Source organism: Mustela nivalis, assembly GCF_964662115.1.
Source record: "Mustela nivalis genome assembly, chromosome: 2".
Lineage (NCBI taxonomy): Eukaryota > Metazoa > Chordata > Mammalia > Carnivora > Mustelidae > Mustela > Mustela nivalis.
The window spans coordinates 47,547,500-47,563,105 of record NC_139021.1 but is presented as its reverse complement, the minus strand read 5'-3'; the positions used below and the strand labels follow the sequence as shown (position 1 = coordinate 47,563,105).

Genomic DNA, 15,606 nt, shown 5'->3' with positions numbered 1-15,606 from the left:
TTCAATTATTTTTAAGTTTTGTAATCTAACACATTTTAAACTGTTCCTTTTTACTTTGTGTCATCTGCCTATTTGAAAATCACGTGGTTCATATCTTCATCAAAATCTGGTTTAGGGGTGCCTGGGTGGCTCAGTCAGTTGAGTGGTTGCCTTCAGCTCAGGTGTTGATCCCAGGGTCCGGGGATGGAGCCCTGCATTGGGCTCCCTGCTCAGCAGAGAGCCTGCTTCTCTCTCTCCCTCTGCCTGCTGCTCTGCATACTTGTGCTCTCTCTCTCTCTCTGTCGAATAAAGAAATAATATCTTAAAAAGAAAATCTGATTATATCAAGAAAAGAGTCATAGAATACTGACCTAACACTGGTATCATATGGAGCCAGGGGTGAATCTAACACTGAAAGTGACTCTGCCCAACCATTTTACCATACAGCTTCTGCTTCTTCATACTGTCCCCAATGGTGTTGATTATGTATTTTCAAGACATAGATTTCTGTCTGGATTACATCTTTTTTGCTGCCTTCACTTTCATCTTAGAGGATCACATCTAGTCTCATGGCTTAAAATATATCAATGTGTTAATATGCCCAAATTTATTACTCCAGCTTGGACATCTCCTCTGAACTTAGATTTATTCATCAAACTGCCTACATGACATTTCATCTGGAGGTCTAACTCCCATTTCAAATGAACATATCCCCAAATAGTCTGTTTCTCTCCCCCTCACCCTAAACTTAAAGACTTCTTATTTTGCAAATGGTATCTTTGTTCTTCCTGTTCCTTAGGCTTAAATCCATGGAGTCAGCTTTGATTCCTTTCTCTCTCTTTTTCTCTCTCTCTGCAACAGCAAAAACTTTGTCCCCTTTCTTTAAACATATCCAGTATTGGGGGAGATGAACCATGAGAGACTATGGACTCTGAGAAATTAACTGAGGGTTTTGGAGGGGAGGGGGGTGGGAGGTTGGGTGAGCCTGGTGGTAGATATTGTGGAGGACACGTATTGCATGGAGCAGTGGGTGTGGTGCATAAACAAGGAATTCTGGAACACTGAAAAGAAATTAAAAAGTAAATAAAAATTTAATTAAAAAAAAAAGGCAAATCAAAACCATAATGAGATACCACTTTTCACCCATTAGGATGGCTATAATCAAAAGTATAATAAGGGTGGGAATTAAGGCATACACTTGTCATGGTGAGTGACAAGTGATGTATGGGTGTGTTGAATCACTATATTGTATGCCTGAAACTAATAAAACACTATATGTTATATATAAAAAAATATATCCAATATTTGGCCCCTTCTTAACAACTCTGCTCTTACTACTCTGGGTCTGGTCATGATCATCTCTTCTATGCATAGTTGCAGTAACCACTATTTGATCTCCTCACTGTTCACTTTTGTTTCCACAGTCTATTCTCCACATTATAGGTGGGATGATCCCTTCAAACTGATCTTAAATAGTCATCTGCTTAATTCTTCACTGGCATTTGCATGTCACAGTACAATCTGGGTTTATCCTAGAGCCTCCAAGGTCCTCCTTTAACTTGCCCCCCACTGCCTGGCTCTCTCCCTCCCTCCCTTTCTTCCTTCCTTCTTTGATTCTTTCCTTCTTTCTTTCCTTCCTTTAAGTAGGCTCCATGCCCAGCATGGAGCTCAATAGGGTGCTTGAACTCACAACCCTGAGATCAAGACTTGAGCTGATATCAAGAGTTAGACACTTAACTGACTGAGCCACCCAGGTGTCCCAGCTTCCCTTTCTCTCTCTTTCCTTCTTTCTTCCTTCCTTCCTTCCTATCTTTATTTTCCTTCCTTCCTTCCTTCCAATTTATTTGAGAGAGAGAGAGAGAGCGAGCACACGCGAGCATGTGTGTGAGCAGGAGTAGGGACAGGCGGGGAAGGAGAGGAGCAAGCAGACTTCATGTTAAGCATAGAGCCTGACATAGGTCTTGATCCCAACACTCTGTGATTAAGACCTGAGCTGAAATCAAGAATTGGAAGCTCAACTCACTGAGCCACTTTGATGCCCCAGACTCCCTTTCTTTTACTGTCTTCTGACTATTTTGCTTCCTATCACTCTACCTTTGCTTCAGCTATTCTGGCTTCTTTAGGATGATCCTGACTCAGGGCCTCATTTTGTCTGTCTTCCTATAATATTGTCCTTCTGTCCATCTCTTCCTTCCCTTCCCCAGTATCTGCACGCCTCGCTTCCTTGCCTCTTGCAGTCTTTTGCTTACTCAGTTGCATTTCATGAGAGCAGCCTTTTTTGACCGGTACCATTCTCATCTTCCTTAGCCTGTTCAATTTTGTTCATAGAATTATCACCTCCAAACATGTTTCATATTTATTTCTTAATTCCCCTCTTTTGGGATTTAAGCTCTATGTGCGCAAGTATTTGTTTTCAACTGTTGTATTCCCAGTGGCTAAAATGATGCCTGAAACATAGTAGGAACTTAATAAATGCCACTGAATGAACAGAATGAACAGATAATTGAATAGATGAATCAGTGAACATTACAGGCAGAATTAAATGTTAATGAGAAATGCTTATATGCAGTACAATGCAATAAGAAGAGGTGAGAATGGTAAAATCAAAAACATGGTAAAAATTTCTGTCATGCACTTTTTTCTACCAAAAAAAAAAAGTCTCTCGGGGCACCTGGGTGGCTCATTGGGTTAAGCCTCTGCCTTCGGCTCCGGTCATGATCTCAGGGTTCTGGAACAGAGCTCTGCATCAGGCTCTCTGCTCAGTGGGGAGCCTGCTTCCCCCTCTTTCCCTCTCTTTCTGCCTGCCTCTTTGCCTACTTATGATCTCTCTCTCTGTCAAATAAATAAATAAAATCTTTAAAAAAGCTTCTCAATTTGAATTTGGCCATCTAAAAACTCTAAATCCAAAACATTAGTAATAGAAGACATGGTTAGGCACAATTCTCTGAACGTCAGGCCAATCCAGAGCTAATTTGGGGTTTGTCACGCATTGTCAAGGTACATTCATAAGTGGGAAATGGCATGCATAGTAGCAAAGACAGAGTTTAATTGTATTTAAATTAATTCAAGAACAGCCTGAAGAACTCTTTTCTGACACCAATTAGGAGAGAGTGGTTTCTAAAGAATAAGTCATCTGTTGAAGACAGACACACAGATTATTTGAATCTAACTCCATATAAATTATAGACTGTTGATTTTGTTAAAACATAAGGCAATAAAAATAATAAATGCCATATACAGCAAGAGCTTTGACTTTATGGAGAAATTGATACGGTGTTTTCGTATTCATTGTAAAAGCACTCACCTTGAACAACTCGACTTTGCTGATGATGCTGAGGTTCACATCCACGGTGAGGGCTAACTGCATGGTGAGAGGCAGGGTGCAGAGCAGATCAGACTCATCTTTACAAACACAGAAACCCACAAACAGAACAATTAATAAAAAATCACGTAAGTATCAGAGAAATTTTAAAAATTAAGGAAATAAAGTGCCAACTCTTTTTATAAATAGCTGCATCAAATTCTATACTTTTATTACTTCTATTGGACATACATATGTATCACAATCACACTATCACTTTCATGGAGAAAAGAAGTATTTTAAGTATTGATGACATAATAGTTCTGAATAGTTTTAGGACATTGTGGTTACTGAAACTTAAGATGTAAAGTTTAGTGATTATTGGACATGGCTCGTGAGCAACCTAATGGAAAAAGGATCTTGTTTTCGTCTTGATTCTGTAAATTCCAGCTCTAACATCCTGAGGATGGCAAGTTATAATGAGTACCATGGGCCATTTGAAAGCTCACTGAGCTCGGTCACTATCTTCTTTGACCCTTGTGACAACCGTAAGGGTAAGTGTTCTCATTCCTGCTTTGCAGAAAAAAGAAACAAACAAACAAAAAAGAACCGAGATTCAGAGAGATTGTAAGTGACTTGTTCAATTATGCATAACTGGTAGATGGCTCAGCTGGGAATGAAATCTAAAAGGAACAGTGCTGGGGTGCCTGGGTAGCTTAGTCGTTAGGTGTCTGCCTTCAGCTTGGGTCGTGATCCCAGGGTCCTGGTATTGAGTCCCACGTCAGGCTCCTTGCTCAGTGGGAAACCTGTTTCTCTCTCTCCCACTTCCCCTTGCTTGTGTTCCCTCTCTCACTGTGTCTCTCTTTGTCAAATAAATAAAATCTTGAAAAAATTCAATAAAAAAAAGAAATTTGCTGAGTAAATTCAAATTATTGTTATTTACTTTCTTATTAACTCAATGAAGAATGCAAATACATTAATGATTTTTCTGTATGTGAATTTAATGATGGGCCTTCAGGCTGATAAAATGTTCCATAAACAAATCTGTCCACTCTTAGTCTCTAGTATGGTACAAATTTTTGAGAATTGATTATTTTTGATGTTTCCTTACAACCATTTAGAAAAAAAAGAATTGATATATCCTTATTTTGATTCTAATATTGATTCTAAATATGAATATCCTTTCTATAAAAACATAACTCCTTGTTTCCAAGGACTTTTTGTATTTAGTTTCCTCCTAAACCAAGGGGTTGGAGCAGTATCTACAGTTAGAGAGAAGGAAGGAACCTGTTAGTGCTTCTTTTGCTGTTCTTCCTCCCTTGACACATCATCAGGAATAGCTTTTTCAGCATTGGCATAACTGGTAAGTTATGTTTGGATATGTGAAAGAAAATCTCATGGTATTAAACTAATACTCTAAAGATCATTTAGTTGTTTTCCAGTCTTTTGCTCAAATCCAATTACTTCCTGCTTCTAACTTAGAGAACTTGCATTACAGGGACATGCTATACGGGGATTTAATTGGCCTTGCTTACCTAGCATTCTTTGAGAGTCCCATGTATATTCGTACCAAGTCCGAACTCGATTCTGCACAGTCTTAGGAATGGAGTAAGTGTTCATGTAGGAAATAGTCTGATCCATGCTGATTCGGAAGTAGTTCTGATTGGCTGTAGCTGCCCCAATTACATCTTGCATCTAAAACCACAAATACGGTCATTTCACACCTGGCAGAGGAACTGCAAGAGTTACTAAAAGCCCAGTTGAATTATGAGTTTTTATGAGATACATCCCACTCCAATGCACTACTTGATTTTTAACACGCTAATATTGAATCTTAATTTATATAAAACAATGGGCAAATCATATCCTCCCTCTGACCCCATAAGGACAACAATAGGACCTGTCTTACTTACCATGTGAAGTTTTCATGAAGATTCAGTCACATAATGCATGTGACTGCACCCAATCTTCTTTGCAAACCTGTATATTACTTCAAAGATGCTAGTTGGTATTTTAAAAATTATACAGTTTGTGCTTATTCAAGGTATACACAAAGAAAGTTGAGCAATTTCTTGTTACAATGTCTAGTCCATTTTTGTGAGTCCCACTTTGAAAGCATCCTTCATAGATTATCCAGTGTGCCTGGCTTTATGGACTCAATTCATCATGAAATTGCAACCTCTGTACTTCCCTTTGTGTTGTTTAGACAGATAAAATCAAATCTCATCATGCTTAAGGCACAGTATTCAGCAGAAGTTGAAATGTGCTGAAATTACTGAAGCATCATCTACTGCTGTGACAATACTTAAGGAACTGTCAGGTTTTAGTTCTTGGATGTTTATAACTCAGCCATAAAAACCCACTCTAGGTTAAAAGCTGATCTTTAAGGTCTCAGCACAAAAAAGATATATAGCTTGACTCTTCCTCTCACATAGAGGGAAGCAAGTGGTTGTAAATTTGCTTTGACTATGGGTTTATAATACGGAGGAAAACCAGGGTCTCACTTTTACATTCTTGAGACTTTGCTCGTTCATTCTAGTAGCTGAGCCTTTTCTGCCTGTCGAAAAACTACTCATTCTTTTGAGGTCTACTTCAAATGGCTCTTTTATTTTGGTGCCTTCCTCAGTTTATATTTTTAGAGTCAAATGGATTTTTCTTCTTATCAAAAGTATCTGCTGAGGAGCTATGCAGAGAGTCCAACTGGATACATCTATTTCAGTTCCTGACTTAATCCTTGGCGCTATTCTAAATACCCTTCACAACCTCAGTTACTAGACCTCCTTTTTACAAGCCATTCTTGACAGATGGAACACATTACCAAGTCACAAAAGGCCATGAGAATTAGAGTATTAGTGGCTGGGTTTGGAGATTTAATAGAGTTTTAAATTGGAAGCCAAGGATAATTAAGAGCATTATTGATCAACGTTGAGGACACAGGAATTATAGTGACAGTAATCTGAATGGTTTATGCACTATCCTTCAGCAGCGTTGGGTTTTGGTAGCATTGGTAAGAAGACATGCGTTCCATGATGTGTTCCAGATTAGGAGGAGAAAATGTTAGTCTCTATGAGTTGTATCAGAGAATAGAATACTGTAGTTAAAATGTCATCATTAGGTTCAGGGTGTAGTACTTGGTGTGGTTATATGTGGGAATTCTGAATATATGGAGATTGTGTCCCAGTCCCTTTTGGTTTTTAACTGTTTTCCTCAGCATCTTGTATTTACTATGAGAGCTTAAGACACAAATCTGTATCTCCTTTCTCACTCTTTTTTGTGGTAGTGGGGGGAGACTCTAGTACTACATTTTCAGTGGCTTGATATTTCTTTCTGTTCCTGTCAGAACCTCAAATTCAATGTAGAGGAAGATGTGGTGTGGTGTGTAAAGCAACATTTTTCAAGCTTTCATATGTATATAAATCACCTGAAGATCTTGTTAAATTGCAGATTCTGACTTCCTAGTTCTGGGGTGAGGTCTGAAATCTAAATTTTCCAAGTGGCTCTTCTGCTCTTAGTCCAAAGACCATATTCAAAGTAGCAAGAAAATTTAATAGGAGCAAGATACAATTTTTTAATTTTATAGACATTGCCTTGGACATAGTAAGTGCTAAATACATGTTAAAATTTTACTATTACTAACAATATTATATGGCTTTATCATTACAACTGTGAATTACATGTAGTAATTAGGGATGCCTTTTAATCTCTTTAAACTGGAGTTGCTTCATGTATAAAAGTAAGACAGCAGGGGATATGACTACCTCACACAGATTTTATGAGAAACTATGGAATATTAAGATTTCTGTTATTTATGTTCAAATTAATTGCATTTCTCTCTAAGCCAGCTTTCCATTTCCAATCATTGTCAATGTAATGATTAAGCCATTAAGATGATGATATTTTATACTTACAGTTTTTTGCTGCTTATGTGTTTTTCCCAAACCTAAATATTTTCTAGAGTTTCCTTTACAATCTCTCTCTCCACTCTGTTACCATGTTCAGCCTTGAGTTGCCCATATCCCTATTTATCTTTTTAACCATATTTTAAAATTTTCTGTATTTTGATGCTTTGATATCTAGTACTAACTCTCCCAGAGTTAGCTAATTCCTAGAGACAGCAAACAACTTCACTGGGAGTGCACCTTTCATAGACAAAGTAACCAATGGGAGGCTATACTCCCAAGAGTCTTCTTTATTGGACTCTCATATTCCAGGCTACTATTCACTTGATCCACCTAATTACCCCACAGCCAAGTACCAGCCAACCAGACAGAGCCTCTACTCCCTAGAACCTGTGAAAATTCTCCAAACTAGCCAATCCTAAATCTGCTTACCCTGCTTCACCTGTTCCTTCCCTGGTGCTTCCCCACGTGGCCCTTTGGCATATTGTGACCTTTCTTTTTTGGGTCTGTTTGTATAACAAACTATCTTTTCAAGGTCAGTTTTCTCCTGATTTGTTGGCCTCAACATACATAAATAATAATAAAACATACTTTATTTTTTAAAGATTTATTTATTTGTGCCTGAGAGAGAAAGAGAGAAAGAAAGAGAGAGAGAGAGAGAGGTGGGGATGGTCTGAGGGAGAAAAAGAGAGAGAGAATCTCCAGCCCCAGTGTGGAGCTTGATCCCATGACCCTGAGATCAGGACCTTGAGATCATGATCCCAACCAAAATCAAAAGTTGGACGCTCAACCATCTGAGCTACCCATGCACCCCATAATAAAACCCACTTTCTTTTTTTGCAATAAAAATGTAATTTCTTTATTTCACATCATTTATCTGACTCCCATAATGAGCTTCCCCCAAGATGGTTGCCCAAAAAAACCCACCCAACAGTCTGGAATTAAACCTATTTTTAAAAACAGTATCATATCTTTCAGTTCATATTATATTTTGACTAATCTTCCTGAATCACTCCTTTGTTCAAAATGTCCCATTGGCTAACTTCCCATTTCTGCTAAGATAAAGTTCAGTATCTTTAATATTTGGAGCCCTTAAAATATTTTGTCCTTAGGTACATCTCTAACCTACTTATAAGCATCATTCTCTCTGGTCATTCTGTACTCTATTTCCTCAAACATGTTTGTATTGTATCATTGCCATCTTTCACACTGTTTCTGATTGATTGGACTACCTGTCTATAACTACTGGATCCTATCTGGTTTTTTTTTTAAGATGTTGCAAATACATTCTTCTGGGAAACTTCCCTATTCTGAACTAATACAGAGATTTCAAACTTTCTTTTTGTACTTACCATGGATAGCAGACCCTGATATTCATGGGTGTAGGAGTTGAGTTTTGACTATTGTGGTCAGCCTCAAATGTTATAAAAATAGTTTTTATTGCTAAATTTTGTTAAAGCACGGGACTTTTTCATACCACAGTGAGTGTGGTAAGAACTAATGATGTATCTAGTGATGATAGTCATTTTGTGATTTTGCCTAACTCTTTACCCGGATACGAATCTCAACATGACTTTTTTGTTCTCAAATATATTGTATATGAAGTACCTCCTAAGGAAGTATACCTTCTAAGAATGCTATGCTCTCAGGTTTTTATTTCTTGTAAATCTGGGAGTCCACAAAGATATTGGACTCTATGCCTTGCAAATGTCAACTATCTTGCAATAGTTCTTTGCAATTGTTTTACTTTCTTACCAGACTGTGATTCCTTGAGAATAAGGACAAAGAGATGTAATAGTAAGCATTTATGAGCCAATGGCTTATTAATTAAATATATTTAGATGGCATTTAGTAGCCTCTGGTTTAAGTAACCTCTCAAGTTGATTTTAATCTAGGGACTGTATGACAATACTTGAAGTTTAATTAAAGAAGGGAGATTTTAAAGTTTTTCAGGAAATTCCAAGAAGTCAATTTAGAAACTTGATTTTCTCTGAGTCTAACATGACATTCACTGTGGATAGGTCTTCTGAGAGATAAAACAGTTTAAAAATTGAAAGGCAGTGTTGGCTCATTCACATCTTCCTCCAATTCATTAAAATAGATAAACATTAGTAAAAATAAAGAAAGCACTAGATGGATTTTGATTTTTCTTTTGTAAAATTATAAAGACTTATTAGATTTTCAAAAATTGTATCATTATGTATCTAGGGATTCACATCTCTATTTACCTGACCAATTAAGCTGGAGAACACAAAAACTCCAGAAAAAAAATTCAACAGTTGAAAAGCTATTTCAAATGATGTTTGTGGTTCTGGAAGGCCCCCGATGGTAATTAAAGTTCGAACAGCCCAGTAATAACACCTCAGATACCTGTGAAAAGAAAACATATATATTTTGCTTTTTATTATTACATTAAAAGACCACTATGCTTGGGAGTATAGATCACTACTGTTATAACACATTTGCTCCTAATCATGGTTTTCTTTCTATAGGAAACATTAGCAAATACCATGTTATTAATAACTTCTTGATAAATATTATGAAATGGCTAAATAATTAGTCCCAATGGAGGGTGTTAACTAGTTGTTCTGCTTATCCCTTGCTGCAAAAAAATCACACCAAAATTTACTGTTATGAAACAACTATTTTATTAGGACTTATAAATTTGTGGGTTGGATATTTGTGGAAAACCCAATAGAGATGGTTCATTAATGCTCCATGATGAGTAGACCCTCAGCTGGGGTGACTTTAATGACTGGAGATAGTTGGGCAGACTTATTGAGGCCAAATGCCTGGGGCCTTGATTCTAACTGTTGACTGGGTTCCTCTGTTCTACACATTATGTCTGTTTGGAATGCCCTAGGTGTTTTCTTCTCTCACATTTATGAGCCATTTCTGAGCTTAGGATGGATGGGTCTGTCTGGCTATCCTCTTTTCAAGCAGCCTCTCAGTACAACTAGCTTGAACTTCCTCATAACATGGCAGTCTCAGGGTAGATGGGCTTCTTACATGGTGGCTCTAGCAGCTCAGTAGCTATAAGTTTTCTTATAATTTAGAAGTTCCATAATGTCTTAATCTTTTGTTACAGAGTTGAGGGAAAGGACAGTAGTACTTTTTACAAAATCCTTACAATGAGAGGAGCAGCAAAGAATTTGAGGGCATCTTTAAACTACCACACTAGTGATTTATGAGCCCGAGGATATTTATAAAGATTGGAGAGCCTTTATAATTTATATACACTTGTTTTTACTGATAGAAAATAGAGCAGATATATTCCTCCTCTCTCTTTTCTACCCATACTTATTAAATTATTGAATTTATAACCATAACAGAGATAGAGGCATACTGACCTCAATATTGAAAGGGAATTTTTTCTTAGGTGTAATATGTAATTCATCTAGAAATTTAGTATTGAAGAAAATCAGGTATAATAACAATATACTTGATTAATATTCTGTACTTAAACAATTGCAAGTGGAGAAACTGGGATCAATATAGCCCAGATAGGAAGAGAATTAGAAATCAAGGCAGCAGAAAAGAATATGTTAAAGATTAGGACAGAACTTATAAGATTGACTTAGCTACATTTGGCTAAGGGTTTCATAGAGTCTGTAGTAAGGTAGGAATGAAAGTTAGTATTACAACCTCATTGTACATTTATTATAATTTTTGTGCATTAGTACAGTACTTGATATATTTCATATAGCTCTGATAACATGGACGGAATCAGCTATTCCCACCGAATCTTTGAAGAAAAGTTTGCTATATATTCACATCTCCATATAATATATGGAGGAGGCACTGGATTTTGTGGATTCCAACTAGCAGTTCTAGTTTTTAGGGTAGACACAGAAAAGCAGTATTTTTTACAGAATTCTGATCCTAGTCTGGCTTTTATTTCTTTTATTACGTGTGCCACGTAAATATTTGCACTTCAAGTAATTGTGTATTAGTCTTTGAACGAGGGTGGTCTTTTTCTTGTAAAAAAGTTTATAGTTTTCAGATTTTTAAACAGTAGGGAGTTGGAGGTTTGCAAAGAATCAAACTGCAGTTAAAGTTAATATTCAAAAGCAGGTCTAGAAAGAAATCACTTATTTTGAAATTCAATACCTTTTGAAGGACAGGAGTTTCTTTCTTTCTTTCTTTTTTTTTTTTTTTTTAAACCTGACAGATGTAGTAACAAAAATAATTAACTCTTTGGGAAGATTTGAAACCACTGTGCCAAGAGAATAAAAATATTACCACTCTAATTTTTTCTAGCAGATTTCTGGCAGTGAACTGGATGTCAAAGAGAACCACCTTGAAGAAGTATGGAATTAATTTTATAGATTGCATTTTAATTTTTAAAATTTCAATTTATAATTTCCTATTACTGATTTTGTTTGGTCACAGGCCTAGGACTTGTGGGTCTCTTTAAATTAAGGAAATATATTGAACCCAATACTACCCAAGAGTGGGACAGGGTCTAGATTCTCTCTCTACATGGCCAACTCCATTACAAATGTTGAGATTACTGTCCCCTTCAAAGTCACTACAATCTTAGCAGGAATAGATATGAATTACTTTCACTTTCTTATTTATGGATGTTAGAAAAGAATCAAATGTGAAATAGAGACATTGATTTTTTGAATCTGAAGTGTTAGCCTTGAACTATTATTTTTTTGTGTACAAAATATTCTGCTATGTTAATTGGAAGTTTTCTGCCCTAATGCTTTGAGGTTTATTTTTGGATCTTTTCTCAGTCATGTCTCGTATACTCAGACATGCACAACCAGAGGTAAGATTTGTAATTTAATTAGATGGCACCTTATTGATTTTTCTAGGATTAGCTTAATTAGTCAAGTGTGTCCACCTCTAATATTAACATGGCAGGAAGATAGATCTTTTCAAGGAGATTCTATCTGGCTGATTTAATACATGAAGTATCTAATAGGCTGTATACATACAGTTCCAAGTTAGAGCAGTAAGGCAGAATTTGACATAAAACCATAAAAAACATTTAGTGTGAAAATAGAAATTCTTCTGGGAAACAAACATGACATGAAACCCCCCTCCAACATTTTCTATAAGCTCTTTCAAACAAAAGAGTTGAAAGAATTCTATAGTGAACTCCCACCTTTTATAGTGAACACCTAGATTCTACTATAAACATCTTACTCTACCTACTTTGTCACATATCCCTCCAATTTTCCATTCAGCAATCCATTTTATTTTCTTTTCCATCTTATTTTTTGGATGCATTTCAAAGTGATTTGAAGACAGTAAGCACTTCCTTCTAAATACAGTGCTTCAGAACAAATATATTAACCACGGTTCAATATTTGTATAGAGTTATTTTTAAATTTTGAAAATACAATAAAAGCACAAATATTGAGTATATTATTTGATGAATTTTGACAAATATATATTTCTGTGTAGCCCAAACACTTATCTAGATAGAGAACATTTCCTTATCAGTAGAAAGTTCTGTCATTCTTTTCCCGGAGGCCACCACTCTTCTAATGTTTTCGACCAGAGATGAGTTTTGCCTGTTTTAGAATTCCACATAAATGAAATCATACCATATGTACACTTTTCTGCAAGATGTATTTCACTCAGAATAATGATTTTGAAATTTATTCATGTTGTATGTAAAAACAGTTTTTGCTTTTTCATTGCTGAGTAGAATCCATTGCACGAATATAGCACAGTTTGTTTATTCTCCTATGTATGAACACCTAGGCTGTCTTAAGTTCTTGGTTGTTATGAATAAACATTCTTCAATGTACTTATATAAGTTTATAATGGACACATTTTAATTTTTCTTGAGTAAATATTTAGGCTTGAATTTTTGTTTGTAAGGTATATTTTTTTCAAGTTTTTATTTGAATTCTAGTTAGTTAACATTCAGCATAACATTAGTTTCAGGGGTAGAATCTAGAGATTTATTGCTTACATACAACATGTAAGTTGTATGTTTAATTGTAAAAGAAACTGTCAGATCTTTTCCTAAAATGGTTGTTACTTTGCATTCTCTTCAACAATATATGAGCATTTCAGTTGTTTCTTGTTCTTACCCTCACACTTGACATTTTCAGTCTTTTTAATTTTTAGCCTTTGTGGTGGGTGTACAGTGGAACATGTAACTTTTAAAAGTATCTAATTTAATACTTTGTGAGTGGACCTTCTAAACTACTGCTATCCACCTTAGTCCCACATTTCTATAAATTTATCACTGGATGTACTGGGTATGAGGGAGAATGGTCTCACTAGAAGGTAAGTTCCACAAAAGTATTTATGGACTTAGCATAATAAGAGTTTAATAATATTTGTTGAATGATATGAAAGAATAAGTGAATGGTTATGCACACCTAGACTTACTGAAGTAGAACACAGGAAGACTGCATCTGTGAGCACATCTGTGGAATCCACTTGCAGACTCTTCCCTGTTGTGCTGCCAGATGGCTTTCATCTCCTTTCTGGTCCACTGAACTCATTGCTGTTCTGGTGTTTTGTTACATCCAAAGGGTGTATAGTGTCTAGTGTAAAGACTTTTCTTTCTTTTCTTCTTCCCTCCCTCCCTTTTTCTTTCTTTTCCCTTCCTTTCCCTTTTTTTCCCTCCCCTTTCAAAGAATAGAGTTATTTTTAAATTTTGAAAATACAATAAAAGTACAAATATTAAGTATATTATTTATCATTCCCTTCCCTCCCTCCCTTCCCCTTCCCCCATACCCTACCCTTCCCTTTCCTTTCCTTTCTTTTCCTTTCCTTTCCTTTTGCTAGTGTCTGACCTGAAGTATAGGAAACTGTGAAAAAATACCTTAATCTACCTTGGTCTCATTTTTTTCATGTGTAGAATGAAGGGAGGTAAGTCTTCCTAAATTTCCCCAGCATAAGGCATAGTAATTTTGATTCCTTCATCACCCTGTCTAAAGCCATGATCCCCACGACAGCTTTGCTTGTTTTTTTTTTTTTAACTTTTTTTTGTTTATTTTTAAACTCTTTTTTTTTTTGGTTAAGACATTTCTGGACACGGGGAAATTTAGGCCCATAAATAAGTAAACTGTGGTACATATGGACAAAGAACAAAGTTATGCTTGGGATATTTTGGGGTACAAAATAACCTTAACTACATACATTTTTCTTTTGAGCTAAACCTTCCTCTTCTTTATCAAGTTTTGCAGTTGAATGAAGGATGCCTGTTCAATATAAATGAAATGACTCTTTGACTTCTATTAAAATGAATAGGTATGTTATTGTGGTGAGGATTAGTGGAATGATATTAAATTTGACTCTTTTTTTAAATGTTCACAATACTTTTCTTATGACCCACAATTTGCTGCCTAATTCTAATGAGGGCAAAGTATGTAAGTCCAGTGACCTTATAAGCAACTTTCACTTTATAGGTCATCAGACATCATCACAAAAGCTAAGTAAAAAATGCATTGGGCTTATGAGGTCACAGTAATATGAAGTAATAGAAGGGTAATAGAAGTAGTAATAGAATAGTAATAGAAGGTGGTGTCTAAAAACTTGGAGGAATAGTAAGTATATTAATAACTGTCAAAAGAAAATTATCTTAAAAATATATAAAAATCTCTTCCAGTCCCGTCCATGTTGCTACAAAAGTTGGGTATTCGTCCTTTCTGATGGAGGCATAATACTCCATAGTGTATATGGACCACATCTTCCTTATCCATTCGTCCGTTGAAGGGCATCTTGGTTCTTTCCACAGTTTGGCGACTGTGGCCATTGCTGCTATAAACATTGGGGTACAGATGGCCCTTCTTTTCACTACATCTGTATCTTTGGGGTAAATACCCAGGAGTGCAATGGCAGGATCATAGGGAAGTTCTATTTTTAATTTCTTGAGGAATCCCCACATTGTTCTCCAAAGAGGCTGCATCAACTTGCATTCCCACCAACAGTGTAAGAGGGTTCCCCTTTCTCCACATCCTCTCCAACACATGTTGTTTCCTGTCTTGTTAATTTTGGCCATTCTAACTGGTGTAAGGTGATATCTCAATGCAGTTTTTTTTTTTTTTAAAGATTTTATTTATTTGTTTGACAGAGAGAAATCACAAGTAGGCAGAGAGGCAGGCAGAGAGAGAGAGAGAGAGAGAGAGGAGGAAGCAGGCTCTCTGCTCAGCAGGGAGCCCGATGCGGGACTCGATCCCAGGACCCTGAGATCATGACCTGAGCCGAAGGCAGTGGCTTAACCACTGAGCCACCCAGGCGCCCTCAATGCAGTTTTAATTTGAATCTCCCTGATGGCTATGCTGAGTGAAATAAGTCAAGCAGAGAGAGTCAATTATCATATGGTTTTACTTATTTGTGGAGCATAACAAATAGCATGGAAGACATGGGGGGTTAGAGAGGAGAAGGGAGTTGGGGGAAATTGGAAGGGGAGGTGAACCATGAGAGACTATGGACTCTGAAAAACAATCT

At 36.4% G+C, this 15,606-nt stretch overlaps 1 protein-coding gene across 1 annotated transcript in view; it reads right to left on the bottom strand.

Moving 5' to 3' along the window:
- The window catches only part of CNGB3 (cyclic nucleotide gated channel subunit beta 3), a gene marked incomplete at both ends in the record, with an annotated part of 131,981 nt that overhangs the window by 25,284 nt on the left and 91,091 nt on the right, over positions 1–15,606 (bottom strand). Inside the window, 3 exons of the mRNA XM_082719964.1 lie at positions 3,284–3,381; positions 4,816–4,975; positions 9,408–9,549. Of these exons, the coding sequence (XP_082576090.1) occupies positions 3,284–3,381; positions 4,816–4,975; positions 9,408–9,549 (400 nt within the window). The remainder of the gene's footprint in view (positions 1–3,283; positions 3,382–4,815; positions 4,976–9,407; positions 9,550–15,606) is intronic.